The sequence below is a fragment of the Panthera tigris genome, chromosome A1 (assembly GCF_018350195.1).
Source record: "Panthera tigris isolate Pti1 chromosome A1, P.tigris_Pti1_mat1.1, whole genome shotgun sequence".
NCBI classification, from domain to species: domain Eukaryota; kingdom Metazoa; phylum Chordata; class Mammalia; order Carnivora; family Felidae; genus Panthera; species Panthera tigris.
This window is the reverse complement of record NC_056660.1, coordinates 106,445,918-106,461,047: the sequence shown is the minus strand read 5'-3', so window position 1 is coordinate 106,461,047 and position 15,130 is coordinate 106,445,918. Positions and strand designations below refer to the sequence as shown.

The window sequence follows — 15,130 nt, the reverse complement described above, 5'->3', positions numbered from 1 at the left end:
CCAGCAGGGGAAGGGCATAGGGAGAGAGGGAGAGAGAGAATCCCAAGCAGGCTCTGTGCTATGAGAGCAGAGCCGGACGCGGGTCTCAATCCCATGAACCATGAGCTCATGATCTAAGCCGAAATCAAGAGTTGGTCGCTTGACCAACTGAGCCACCCAGGTGTCCCACAATGTGCATTTTTTTAAAGCAGTGAATATGAGAGTGGCTACTGCCAAGTTTAGTAGTTGGAATAAAGTCTGTGATGTCAAAATTGTAAATTTGATCCTCATGTTGGAGAGTTGGCTTTGTTCACAGGAACATCCTATTTAATAACCAGAGATTCCATTCTTAAACAGACCTATTAAAATGCCAACAGCAATCACTATCTTCATGGTAGTAATAATGATAAACGTCAGACTGTGACTAGCTATGTGCTAGTCACTATTGTACGCAATTTACATAATTATTCATTTAATCATAAGGGTAACATCCAAAGTAGATACTACATTTCTCATTTGATTGATGAGAAAATAAAGGGAAAGGGAAAAATTACCGTTTTCAAGACTGCTCTCACAGTAATTAGGTGACTGAAGCTGTGACCTAAGATCTATCTGATTCCACTATGGACTTTGAGCTATGACCCGCTGCTATTATTTCATGCAATAGAATCCATAACACTGTGACTCTCCACTGCTGTGCCAAACATACAAACAAAGTCTAAGAGGATGTGTTCCTTATACAGGATCAGTATCATCATCTCTTATGCTAAGAATAACACATTTTATGCCCATTTTCTTCTTAGTGTATACTGATAACTATCTAGTTCTATTATCAGCCAAATATACAATTTATCTTTAAAAATTCCTTTAAAAATTATCCCACATCTAGGCAAGTTACAATGAGACATGATAAATGCACTAAGAAAAAGAAAAAAAAAAAACTCCTCAAGTTTATTTTCTAGCTCCAAGAAAAATGATTTAACAAACTCTAAATAGAGCACAGGGACTGAAAACACCCACATGTGTCTGCACATGTGTTACTCATACAGTATATATATACAGTGTCCATGGCCAACTGGACCAAATAAGGCTACAATGCCTTCAAGAAATTCTAGGAAGTCCATAAACATAAGGATAAAATTGTCTGAAGAGAAATGTACAAAACAATCCCTAAATCACAAGGAGATGAAGCCCACGATATAATTAAGGGCTCATACAGAGTTTTGTTTTTAAAACTTCCTAAAATATAATGTTTCATTATTAATTACATTGATAAATATTAATGGATCACACACTGTGCTGGTCATTGGGAATGTAGAGTTAAAAATAATCATGAGATTTTCCCTCATTAATCTTAAAGACTAGCAGGGAAAGAAAAATTAATAAATGTAAACTTACAAATGTGATTAGAACCTCACCATATGGATACAAATATAGTGTCACTAAAATAGTTGTTAGTGATGGGGGTAGAGGTTTTCAGTGCTCACCGAAGTAGTAACATCTGACTGAGATCTAAGTGATGTCTAGAATTAACCAGCAAAGCTAAGAGAAAGCTAAAAGAGCCATATTTTTAAATGCAAGGTGCTGAAGGGAGCATGGTCATTTGAACATCTGTAAGAAATTTGGGAAGGAAAGGGATGATGGTGTGAGACGATGTCGGAGAGACAGGTAGGTACAACACCATGCAGGACTTCACGGTCCAAACTAACAATTCTAGTCTTTTCCCTGAGAGCCATGTGAAGCTAGCATATATCTGGAAGGAGGAAAGCAACATTAATAGCCTCTGATATTCTCAGTATCTTAGGCATCTCAGACATTTTCCAAATAATAGATTCCATGAACACGAGTTACCAACAGCAAATGAACAAATGAACAAAAGTAGAAATTAAAGTGCAGTAAAAACAAAGGAGGTTTGAAGTAAGAATCTGGGGGAAAATGTACCCACATAACTACAGTCAGAAAGGAAAGCAATTTTTAAACTGGTATTTCTCTTTTATATGCTCAGTGGGAAAAAAAAGTGTTATTACAACTAAATAAAGATACCAGTGCTGAATGCCTATCAATAATTCGGTGAACTGTTTCCATACATAGTAAATAACCATGCAAGAATAGCCATCAAAAATTCTTGTATCTTTAAACCCCTTTGGTCTTTCAGGCTTCATTTTAACTTCATACTGGAAACCCTCCTCCGCTACAATCATCCTGGAAAGGTTATTATAATTGTACTTCTTAGTTGAAAGTCTGAGAGGCTATTACAGTTAAGTATGACTTTTCTAAATGAGCTCTGGCAGATTTTGACTTGTAGGACCTGTCACATTTTTCACAGCTTTGGAGGTTGAGAGTTTTGATCTACACTTTACCCTGGGCCTCAGTTATTTTTAGGCTTTAAGATCTCCAAGCTCACTTATCTTTTATTCTGCTGGGGCCTAGCAAAAGGTTACATTCAACTTTAGAGGGCTGTGTCTAATTTTCTTTTCCGAAGGACTCTTTTACCTAGAGGAACTCCGCTATCTTGATTATTCAAACACAAATGGTTGTTCTTAGTATTCAAACTAATACATACTTTAGTCTCAGGTTTTTTTGATATTTGAACAAGAAAAGAATTTAAAATAGGAACAAGCTGAGGTATGTAGTCTAAGCATGCTGATAATGATGAAATTATAATCATAAATATAAGATAGTTTAAAAGACAGACATCCAGGTAAGATACTAATGTAAACGTCTGCTTCCTCCCAGTATGCTTGAGGACCTGAGTGTAAGGTGTTTTCTGTATATAAAGCAAATCTGTAGGTTATTATATTTCAGTACAGACAGTATCACTTTTTGTGGTGGATCACTTTAATTAAAACTCACACTACATAGATCATTGATGGTCATTTCATTCTTCCATCCCCTGAGTACTGGTACTTAGAGATGATGAAACTAGAGAAGAAAGGATGACTTTCCACTATTCATATATCTGGAACATCTTCTGATTCTCCCTGTTATCATTTCCACTATGCTACACTGCTATAGACTCTGTTTCCAAAATTTTATTCCTTCAAAGTGAATAAAAACATTAAAAAAAACCAAAAAACAAAATGGAAGGCTGAAAACCTGAAGACTAATACTCTCAATAGCTGTTCCACGCTGTTAGAAATCATTATTCTCTGTTAGACATCAGGCTTTGCATTGGAGAATAAGATCTCTAGAAACCTGATAGCATTAGCCAATGCAAATTAGATTATTCCCTTTCTGCTCCAATATATTAAATGCATAACAGATGACTTCATATTTACATTAATGGGACATGGGCTTGTTAGAGTCTCTGGCTCATGTCACAGGTATTGTATGTCATCACGGAAACTCACTCCCTATCCATTAAAAAAGTCTTCAATGATGGAGTCAGAACTGTGATTTCTAAGTCAACTTCCATGTAATCTCTTTCCCAAAGACTGTTTAGATTTATTTTTTTTGAAAAGAATTAAAAGAATAATTACCTGCTCCTCTGGTGTGATTAAAATCTCCTTTAATAATTTTGCATGATTTTCCATTGCCATTGCATACACCACAATGATCTTCCCTTGCAAGGGACCCTAAAAAACCATCACAGCCAACCTTCTGTAACAAGAGATTGACAGTACATTATAAAGTGAGTTTTCTTCCACTTTAGCTTTCTTAACCACTAATTTAGAACGAACCTAGTATCTACACACTAGACACATTTAATTGACAAATGAGCAAAATGTCATATTCTCTGGTGCAAATTAACAGAGCAAGCTCATGTCAAATGATATCATTGGTAAAGTGACCAAATAGCAGGACAGCAATGAGAATATTTTTCTCACAGTAAGAATTAAATGGTATCTTAAAGCAATTTGGAAAAAAAAACAATATTGAGACAAATGCAATTTATATAAATCCCCAAGGAAATCACATTTCTATTAAATATAACATGATTAATCTACTTCACTCTACTTAACATAGAACAGATATACTCATATATAGAAGGCTTCACTTCTTAAAGTGGTTCCAAAGCAAATGCTCAATTATTAAAGATTAACTTTGTGAAAATCAAACATAGGTTTATTTTCACCACAGTTCATGAACAAACTTCTATCCTCATGTTCTTTGGCATCTAGCACGGCTGCTATAAGAAAATATGAACAGCGGGGACATTCATTTTAACTTGCTTCCAGAGGAATTACATTAGTATGAATCTTCTGGGATAAAATCATCGACTCCTTTCTAGTGAATAATGCTGGTCTCCCATTGGTGTTCTGAAAATATGATTATAAATAAGTATGCAATGTTCTGCATACTCAAAGAGCAGAAATTAATATGTCAATACTGTCAGAAATAAATGGTTGGATTACACAATTATCCTTAGCCAAGAAGGAGTTGCAAGAGAGATTGATGATACATCCATTTGTAGCAAGTTACAATTATTTTAGAGGAATTTTAAAAATATTATATGAAACAGGAACAAAAACAGGTTTTTTTTCTGTGGTTAGTGTTGGTGGTGCAAGCGGATGATGAATATCCTGAGAAGGCAAAAATCACATTAAACCTGCATAATATAGCATCCTTTCCTTTTATCCAGGGGGATATATCACTGTCAAGAGGTGGCAAAGCAATGCATTAGTAGAGAGGCTTGATCTGCAAATCAAAGCTTATTCAGGGAGAAATAAAGAGAATGTCTGTGGATGAAAGAGGTGGCCACCACAGGAAATTCTCAAAATACAACAAAGGTAGGGTAAGAGCTCACTAAGCGGGAGCCATGAAAAGACCTGAAAGTCCTGGTGTGAGGGGAAAAAAAAATCTCTCATTTACATACAAATGAGGACAAATTTACAGTAGAGTGCAGAGCGGTTTTGAAATGAAAAAAAAAAAAAACAAAAAAACAACTCTAATGCTCTATCCCTAGTTTGTTTCTTGGCAAATACAATAAACCCAATAAATAGTAGTTAAATGACTGAATAAATTAGTACCTACTGGTTTATTAATTTTTTTCCAACCCTTGTAACTGGGATACTATAATTCTGTCCACCTAATATAAAAGCCAGGGACAGACATAATGTCATAGATCAACAATCATGGATTTTAAAAACAAGAATCAAAGATTTTTTATTTTGTAATTTATAGTGTCAAGTACCCATACTTATCACAATATGCTTATATATCTCCAGACATTGAGGATGAATGCCTTTGAGAAGGTAATGTAATTTAATTGGGGTGGCCACCTGAAATACCACTGGTGTCCTGGAGATGGGCAGATAACACAATACAGAAGAGAGCTTTTTCTATCCTTTTCTGGGAAAGAAATATCATGGAGACAAAATGGGTCACGAGGAGAAAGCTATTTTCTTCTTTTTTTAAAATTTTTAAAGTTCATTTATTTATTTTGAGAGAGAGAGAGAGCGCAGGGGAGGGGCAGAGGGAGAGGGAGAGAGAGAATCCTAAGCAGGCTCTGCACTGTCAGCACAGACCCTGATGTGGGGCTCAAACTCACAAACCATGAGATTATGACCTGAGCCAAAACCAAGAGTCAGACACTTAACCAACTGAGTCACCCAGGCACCCCAAAAGCTATCTATTTTCAACTGCCCTTCTTCGTCCCTCTCCAAGTTTACAATTGTACATTCAGTTTTGGTGCTATGTATTTTGTGTAGCGAAACCTGAAAAACAGGAGGTCGTCAGAAAGAAAAAAAGTAGCATGCTTTTAATTATATGGAAAGACTGAATGTAGCATTTTAGTTAAAAGCCAGAATGTTGAAGTATTCCAATTCTGTCAGAAGTCACAATCCATTTCGTGGAACTTAATTGTAACCATCAGATTCACGTGGCACTTACGCAGAATTTTTTTTTGTTGCTGTTGTTTTAATTTTGATGTCTAGCTAGGAACTCTGTAAAAATATCTAGCTTACACAATACTGTTAAGTGAAAACATGGGCAATTTAGGCTATTGTATTTAGCATATAGAGTTAGGAAAATACTTTTTGAAAAATAAATGCATTGAAGACAAACTTTCATCTGACAGACTTACATATAGTGACAAAATAAAGTTAAAACTTTAACTGCACAACATTCAGGTCTGAAAACAAAACATGTATAGGTAAATGTCTGCAATGTTTTTTTTTTTACAGGCAAATGAAAAAATTACATTTTAGGTAACTGACACAAGCTGTTAAAGAACAAAGGAAATTAATATGTAATTATAAGACTGTTTCTTATGCCAATGTATTACATGATTCTGTGCTTTCAATTCTATAGAATGCTGGCAAAACACAAAATCTTAGAGTTGGTAAAGTATTTAAGTTCCATGTTGTTTCCAAGTTTTTACCCAGAGTTCCGTAGGTCTCTACTGGAACACAGGTTGGTCCACCCACACCTTGTACATGTTTTCAAATTTTGGCGCATGTGCATGTGTGTATGTACGCACAAGCGTGCATTTTTCTGGGGAAAAAAGGAAACCTTTCATCAGATTCTCAAAGGAGTGTATTGTACAAAAAAGTCAATGACCATTGGTTTACCAACTTCATTTGACAGACTGGTTAATAGGTGTATAACACACTTTCAGTGATTTTCCAAAGAATGTCATTTCTTAGTGGCTGTCACGGATTCAGTACCGCTCCACTCAGATGCTTCTTTCCTAACTAAGGGATTTATTTCCTTCCCATGCCCATTAAGTTCATTAGCCGATGGCTCTCATCAGAAATTGCCTAGACTGAAGAAAACTGCCTTTCCTAAGGTCCCATCTCCCTCCTAGGGCAGCTTGCATCCAGACACGAGTAGATGCTAAGGGTAAAAAGGCTTGGTTTTCTCACCCCAAATGAGGACAACTCTGAAGAGCCATCCCAGCTTCAATGCTCCTCACATGGTAGCCTGTTGTGACTGTACCATAGCACACTTTCTCCCTGTGCCTGACCCTGGCTCCTTCCCCTCCCAGCATGGATGGTGATCATACAGACACTTGGCATTAACCTCTCAGTTTATTAATCTCCCAGGGAAAGCCAATTTGAGATAGCGGTAGAATTATAAGCAGCAACTTCTAACTTCTAGCCTTTGATCTCTCCCACTCTGCTGTCCACACTTGCTATAAGAGAATTTCTACTTTTCTCAAGATAAGTGAAGAGTGCATAAATGCATGTAGCAAATGGAGATTTTTTTTAATCTTTATTTTTGAGAGAGAGAAAGAGAGATAGAGAGAGAGCAAGCGGGGGAGGAACACAGAGAGAGGGAGACACAGAATCCGAAGCAGGCTCCAGAATCTGAGCTGTCAGTACAGAGCCTGATGCAGGGCTCAAACCCATGAGCCGTGAGATCATGACCTGAGCCCAAGCTGGCAGCTCAACCGACTGAGCCACCCAGGTGACCCAATGGAAATGGTTTTTAAAAAGAAAGATATAAGCAAATGAGATGTTTAAGCATTATAAGAAAACTGAATATATATTTGAAAATCAGTTGTTTCCAGTATGTTGAAAATGCTTCAATATTAAGTGAGTAATAGGACTGATTTTATAGGTTTTTGCCACACGGCTCAGCCTTGGACACAAGATATGGAGAAGTGCAGTGCTTGAATTTTGGGTCTGGAATATTTTGACAGAAAATGCCATTTTAGATGCATAATATTTACACTACAGAATTAAAATCTCAGGGTCTTTCAGCTGGTCATGGATTTTAAGATGATCTAGTCCAAACCCTTGGTTTCTGAAGACAAGGGGTTTCAAAGCAGATCAGACTTGCTCAGGATGACAGCCGAGTAAGAACTAAATCCACAGCTTTTGAGTCTGGGCACAGAGTTTTCCACCATACTGTGCAGCTACCCAAAGGCACTCATAGCCTCCTTCAGCACATAGTCCCCCTTCTTAAATGTCTTACCTGACACCTGCCATTTGCACAGACATCTAATCCCTGATATCCACATGAAGTTCCATCCATTACTTTTTCTGATAGAAGGATAGGCTGTTCTTTCCCAACAGGAGAGCAAAACAAGGCACATGGTTTTTCTACACACAGAGTGGATAAAAAAAAAAGGGGACAAGTTACTCCATAAATATTTTTATCTCAAGCTTTATTTTTCAGAACGTTGTTGAGTACAAAGTATAATTTGATGTGAACTGAGTAATGCAATTCTACAGTAGTTATTATGAGCAGAAAATGAGAGGACGCCTGGGAAAAAATAGATATCCAATGAATAGTTATCTCCTTAAGAAATACGTCTTCAAATTATTTTCAAAATGTATCACTTATTATTTTCTGGCACCAAACCTCTACCACGTACAAACTGATCACTCTTGCCCGCAGATATTTTACACACCAACCACTGATTTTTCCTCATATCCTTTGGAATGAAGTGCCTCTTAAGTACATATCAGAATTCTGCCTATTTCAGATTTACTTATTGATGAAAACTTTCTTCAAGTGTCACTTCTACATTCCAATACACTAATTTTCAATCCTATACATTTGGCGTTTTCTAATTGCAAACTTACTAAAGGGAGAAAGAAGAATTTCTAAGATGAGCAATTCTCCTAGGATTTTCCATTACAAGGATGTTTAGAAATGCAACAGAATCCCATGAGAACGTTCCCTGGAATGCACATGTGCTAGCTAGGACTCAACTCCCTTTATTGCTTACTGAGAAAGCATGCCAGTATACATGATATCTAGGTTAAGAAACACCATCCTAGGTGGAGAGGGTTTGAATAGCTGGCAGTCTTCTTCAGGGCTTCATTAAGCAAGAAGGTAGGGTGGTTAGAGTTAAAAGGCATGCCTATCAGGCTCAGTCAAGAGTGGCAAAATATTTTTAAAGTGCTGTTTCTATTTCTAAGTATCCTACAGAAGAACTGTAGTATTTGGTAACACCAGTAGTAGAATTATCCAAATCTGAAACTTCAGAGCAATTTCCATGCTACATTACTACTCTATTGGCTTGATACCAGTCAGGCCCTTTGCTGTTTATTAAGCTCATATAAATAGAATGGAAAATAGTTTACAGTCTTTGACACTGATCTTCGCTTATGTCTTCAGTAAAGTTCCACGTATGCTGATGGGATTCTATAAATACCAAATAACAGCCAGAGGCATGGAACAGGGTATCACTTTGCAAAGAGAAGACAGACAGTTAAATGAGCCTTCAGAATTGAACATTTCAAACAGTTTTCACATGTGGCTTCTGAATACTGCTCTGAACAATTCTGGGGAGTTGGAACATGGCCTTCAATGTGCATGGTTTTGAAATTTTCCTTTAAGATGCCATTATAAGCTGCAATAAAGCATTTCAGTATGCTCTCACACCTCAAAGTAGGTTATGTTTATTCAATGACTGCTTACTATGTCATATCTTTGGACTTAAAAACAGCTGCTATAATTGCAACGCTTTAAAAGTTATATATATATATGTATATATATATGTATATATATGTATGTATATATATATATACGTGTATATATATATATATACGTGCGTGTGTGTGTGTGTGTGTGTATATATATATATACGTATATATATATATATATACGTATATATATATATATAAAATTCTCTTTCTGGAGTTTTCATTGAAGAGAGGAGCAAACCAAATATATGAATAATGTGGAAAGGAGTTAGTCTAGAAAATTCCATTCACATTCCAAGCGAGAATTCAGATAAAAATCTATTTCTTCTTTTACAGCGTATTGTCAATTCACTGTGCTTTACAGATGACATAAACATTTGACACCAATCTTCCTTCCTGGAGTATACCCTTGAGATTGTGGCATTATAGTGATCCTTGTAACAAGCCAGTACTTCCTTGGCAGGCAGGCTTTGTCTTGATTTAAGAGACCAACCCTTTCCAAGATATGCATTAAACATGGATTTCAGCCAAATTTCAGCACAGTGTATGTAAAATACCTGAATGCTAAAGCCATGCATCTTTTTTCTCTAAAAATAACTGTTCACTATGGCATTGATACCCTGTATTTAATTTGCCTAGCCACAGATTCATGTATTACATAAGAATAACAGAAAAATCCCCTTGCATTTTAAGGTGTCATATGTTATTAAGACTTGGAGTTTTTTTTCAAAGAATTAGATATTTCAATTTCTTCCATAGTGCTATATAACACAAAGACCATGGTTGTGTATTTTCTTTATGCTATGGACCAACATGTTTGATTGATATGTGTCACAAAATTATAAAAAATGCTAACCTGCTAATTATGTAAATATTTATTGTGGATCGTTCTGATGATACACATCATTTTATAAGAGGTAGGGGCTTTTAAAATTGTGATTTCCACTGGCTTTAATATTTTAAATTGGCCCCCATCCAATCCCAATTTTTTTTTTTTTTACACTCTGGAGAAAACCTGTTTCCTCTGTCTTATTTCACATATGAATGAACAGGTTTCAAATGAATTTAATATTATCAAATTGAACAGCCAGTTAGAGGCAGAGATAGGATTGACCCTCAAGTGATCTGATGATGATTTTCATTATTTGAATAGTCATATTGTTCCTACTATAAAAAGGTATGGCATATATATTCAAAATTATGCAACAAATACTCATCAGAAGCTTAATATTTGCCAGTCTGTCCACTCAGCACAGACATAGAGAGAGTACAGACACCTCAAAATCTGCTACAATAAGGTGCTTGTGAGGAGCACAGACCCAATTTGGAGGATCAGGGAGATTCTCTTTTCCTAGAGGACCTGACATAAACTGAGTCCAAAAAATCAAGAGCCATTTTTCAGGGAAATAAATGGGGAGAGACAGACCAAAGCCTGAGAAAGAAAAGGTATTAGGCTGAGAAACCAGCATGTGTACAGGCCCAGGCACAAGAGAGCACACTGTGTGTGAGGGATGGACTGGAAGTCGCCTGTCTGTGCTGGAGGACACAGAAGGGGACGGTGACCCCAGGCAAGAGAAGATAAAGGGACGGTCACGCAAAGGGCCTTAGCAACCAGAGGCAGTTACATCTGAGATTGGTCCCGAGAGCAGCGGGGCTCACGGAAGGGTGCCACGTGGCACAGTGGTTGACATATCCAGCCTTTAAAGGGCCAGTCTGGCTGAAAAGTGGAGCACGGGCTGTAGAAGACTGGCGAGAGAGGGGAGGAAGGTGTTTGAGAATCCAGTGCAAACATGAACAAATGTTCTGGCAGGAGAACGCTTTGGACAAAGAGGGTTTGCTACTTGATTACAGGGATGGAGACTGAGGAAGAATGGTCCTAGCTTAGCTTGGGAATGAGACCGATCGTGATACTGTTCCATGTGACAGAGCACAGGGAGAGAAGCAGATGCAGAACTGAGACAGAAAGGAAAGGGGCATGCTGAGTTAGAAATGAGACGTTGAGTGAAGATGTCCATGCAATGGATGGGTAAGCAACGAAGGGGCTCAGGACAGAGAGATCTGGGTGGGAGAGAAACATCTGTGTTCCTTTGCCATACGGATGATAAATAAAGCCTAGTGAATAAAGTATTATTATCCCAAGGAGATCACTAGAAAATTCATTCACCTAACTTATTAAGTGCCTACTCTGTTCAGGTACTGTTCACAATGTTGAACATATAGCAATGCAAAAACAGGATAAACCCTGTTCTTCCAATAATTATGGGGCACATATAATAAACAAATGTAGGGGTGCCTGGGTGGCTCAGTCGGTTAAGCATCCGACTCTTGATTTCAGCTCAAGTCACGAGCTCATGGATAGAGTTTGAGCCCTGCATCAGGCTCGGTGTAGACACGGTGGAGCTTGCTTGGGATTCTCTCTCCCTTTCTCTCTGCCCCTCCTCTGCTCACTCTCTTTCGCTCTCAAAAAATATAAAAAATAAAAAAAAAATTTTTTAAATGCACAAAATGGAAAAGTATTATGGCAGATGATGGTGAGTTCTGTGAAAAAAGAATAAAGCAAGGAAAGGAAAGGGATTGAGTTATTATTTTACAAAAAACCTAAAGGAGGTGAGAGAATGAAGTACACAGATACCTGGAGATGGTGTTACAGCAGGGAAAGCAGGGGTTTTCAAGACACTAGGACCTATTCTAGGCAGAGCAAGTGAGCCAGTATGGGTGGAAGTGTGATGGGGAACAGAAGGGATGAGGTCAGAGGGTCAGAGGAAGCCAGGTAGCAGAGATCCTTCTAGGCCCTTAGAAGGAATGAATGTGGGCTTTCAGTGAGCTGGGAAGGTACTGGAGGGTTTTGAATAGAAGAATAACAGGAAATGACTGACAATTTAGATGTATCACTCTGGCTCTTGAGACTGAAGGAGAGCACAGGCATGAAGACCAGTTAGAGGGCTACTGCAGTCACGGGGAGAGAGACAGTGGCTTGTGCCAGGGTTGGAGTTCTGGTGATGTTTGGAAATGATAAGACTCTGGATGTATTTTAAAGGTAGAGCTCATATCCATAAAAATAATGAAATCTTGCCATTTGTAACAAAATAGACAGATCTAGAGAATATAATGCTAAGTGAAATGAGTCACAGAAAGACAAGTCCTATACAATTTCACTCAAATGTGGAATTTAAGAAACAAAATGAACAAATAAAAAAAGAGACAAACCACAAAAGAGACTCTTAACTATACAGAACTGATGGTTGCTGGAGGGGAGGTGGTGGGAACATGGATGAAACAGGTGAAGGGGATTAAGAGTACATTTAACTTGATGAACCCTGAGTAATATATAGAAATGCTGAATCACTGTATCATACACCTGAAATTAATATAACACTGTACGTTAACGACACTAGAATTAGAAAAAATGAGGCTCATGTGACCTTACTGATATTTTGAACATAGAGTAAAAGAAAAGAAAAAAATGACTCCAATGTTTTGTCTAAGCGTCTAGAAGGAGGCAATTACCATTTATTAAGAGGGCAGCATGAACAGAAGATTGTGCTGTAATTTCCTCTCACCTGAGGAAGCAGTAGGATTGGAGGCCATCATGGCAAAGAGAGCATGACATGTTTGAGGCAGTAAAACAAGAACAGGATCTGGAGTTGAGAGTGACAGGGAGCAAGGTTCTAGATGAGACATGAGGCAAGAGAAGGGAGCAGATTACCTCCTCATCCTCCTGCTACCAAATACAGAACACTACTGTCTGTCGTGGAGTGATCTGCCTTGTTGTTTGGCTGTTTCCATTAGTGCTTGTATGCTCAGAAGCTGATCCTGAGAGAAGGGTTTTGTCAGATGGGTGCACTGAAATTGATGAACAACGGAATTCAGGCTGTTGATAGGAGAGTTACTGAAATGATGGAAAAGCACAGTCCAAACTGACTAAGGGGAGAAATAAGGACAAGAAACACTGACGGTCAGTTAAGTGACAGAATTCACAACCATATTTGGTAGCTGTAGCTCAAATCCAGAGCTCACCGACCACGGGGTTGAGGGGCAGAGGGAGAGACAAAGAATCCCAAGCAGGCTCCACGCTCAGCGCAGAGCCACACGCGGGGCTCAACCCCATGACCTTGGGATCATGACCTGAGCTGAAATCAAGAGTCGGAGGCTCAACCAACTAAGCCACCCAGGTGCTCCAGAACTATCTTCTTAAGTAATAAGTTTAAAGGACAGTTGCAAAAATAGTACAGAGAGGTCTCATGTACCTTTTCCCCAGTTAACCCCAATGGCTACACTTTCATAACTAGAGTACAATAGCAAACCCAGGAAACTGACATCAGTACATGTATGTGTATACTTCACTGATCACATGCGTAGATTTTACAACCACCACCACAATCAATATCTGTAAGTATTTTATCAGCACAAACTTCTACTTTATGTTACCCCTAGGTAATAGCACCCATTCCTCTCCCCGCCTTCATCCCTAACTCCTGGCAACCTTTAATCTGTTTTCTATCCCTGCAGTTTTATCATTTCGAGAATGTTACATAGGTGGAATCACAGAATATGTGGAGTTTTGACATTGGCTCTTTTCACTTAGCATAATGCTCTGAAGCCCACCAAGTTGCTTCATATCCATAGTTCCTCTTACCACTTCAGAGTATCCCATGGTGTGGATGTACCTCAGTGTGTCTGACAATTCAGGGTCTCAGGACTTTTTTGGTTGTTTCCAGGTTTTAGCTATCAAAAATAAAGCTGCTACGAACATTTGTGTATGGGATTTTTTTTAAGGTTGTGAATTTTTATTTCTCTGGGGAAAATGCCCAGGATGGTGTTTTCTCAGTTGTATGATAACTGTATGCTTAATTATTGAAGAAACCACCAAGCTATTTTTCAGAGTGGCTGTACGATTTACATTCCTATCAGCAACGTAGAAGATCCAATTTCCCCTCGTCCTCACCAGCATTTCATATTGCCACTCTTTTAAAATTGAAGTTAATCTAATTGGTATGCAATAATATACACCACATTAAAATAAATACTTGTAGTCAGTGCTTGTGATTGTTATATGTATTAAGTAAAGGCTGGAAAAGGAGAGCTCTGAAATACTTAGAATATAATCTGTATAATGTGTGAAATAACCATGAGTAAAGCACCTTGCAAATCCAGAAGTCTGCTTAACTAAGATGGCGGTGACCTGGGTACTCATACCTTCATCCATGACAGCTTGCCACTGAAGACCATGCTTTGGGTATGAAGTTCTAACACTAAAGGCCTGACATTGCCAGTCTCTGAATCCAGGCAAACCTGCAGGACAAGGTGGATTCTCACATATTCTGTATTGTTTTCTGGGACCATTACAATCCCTTGCTTCAGAACCTAGCCTAGAAAAAATAGTACAAATAATCAATTTTATCTTTTTTTTACGTTAACCCTCACTTCAAAAAAATTAAAAGGCATTAAGTTAATAAGGTATAATCCTTTATATTAGATCATCTACTTTTGAAAATGTGGACACGTTAAGTGATCGCTAATAGCAGGAAATCCATATGCTTATTTAAAACCTTGCCACTTAACTTGCCATGACTATAATACAGAAGAGTAAAGGGCAGAGACTGGGGGCAAAATAGAAAGCCTGGGATTCCCTCAAAGGAGTTTGGTTGTAACATTTTCACATACTTCTATAAAATTGCTTGTGAAGGCATTGGGCCACTGAGCCCAAACTAACGGTAAAAGTATAGAGCTGAAATGATTTTCTTGCATGCTTTCCTGGGATCACTCTAGAAGGATGGGGTTGAGCGAGTGGACCCTGTAAGGTTCCCCATCTGCACACGTGCTCAGCACGT

The 15,130-nt window shown here is 38.0% G+C and overlaps 1 protein-coding gene across 1 annotated transcript in view; it reads right to left on the bottom strand.

Annotated features, from left to right (window-relative positions):
• The window catches only part of ADAMTS19 (ADAM metallopeptidase with thrombospondin type 1 motif 19), a 236,229-nt gene that overhangs the window by 66,593 nt on the left and 154,506 nt on the right, over positions 1-15,130 (bottom strand). Inside the window, exons 13-15 of the mRNA XM_042958856.1 lie at positions 14,496-14,668; positions 7,840-7,967; positions 3,459-3,579 (exon numbers count right to left, since the gene is read on the bottom strand). Of these exons, the coding sequence (XP_042814790.1) occupies positions 3,459-3,579; positions 7,840-7,967; positions 14,496-14,668 (422 nt within the window). The remainder of the gene's footprint in view (positions 1-3,458; positions 3,580-7,839; positions 7,968-14,495; positions 14,669-15,130) is intronic.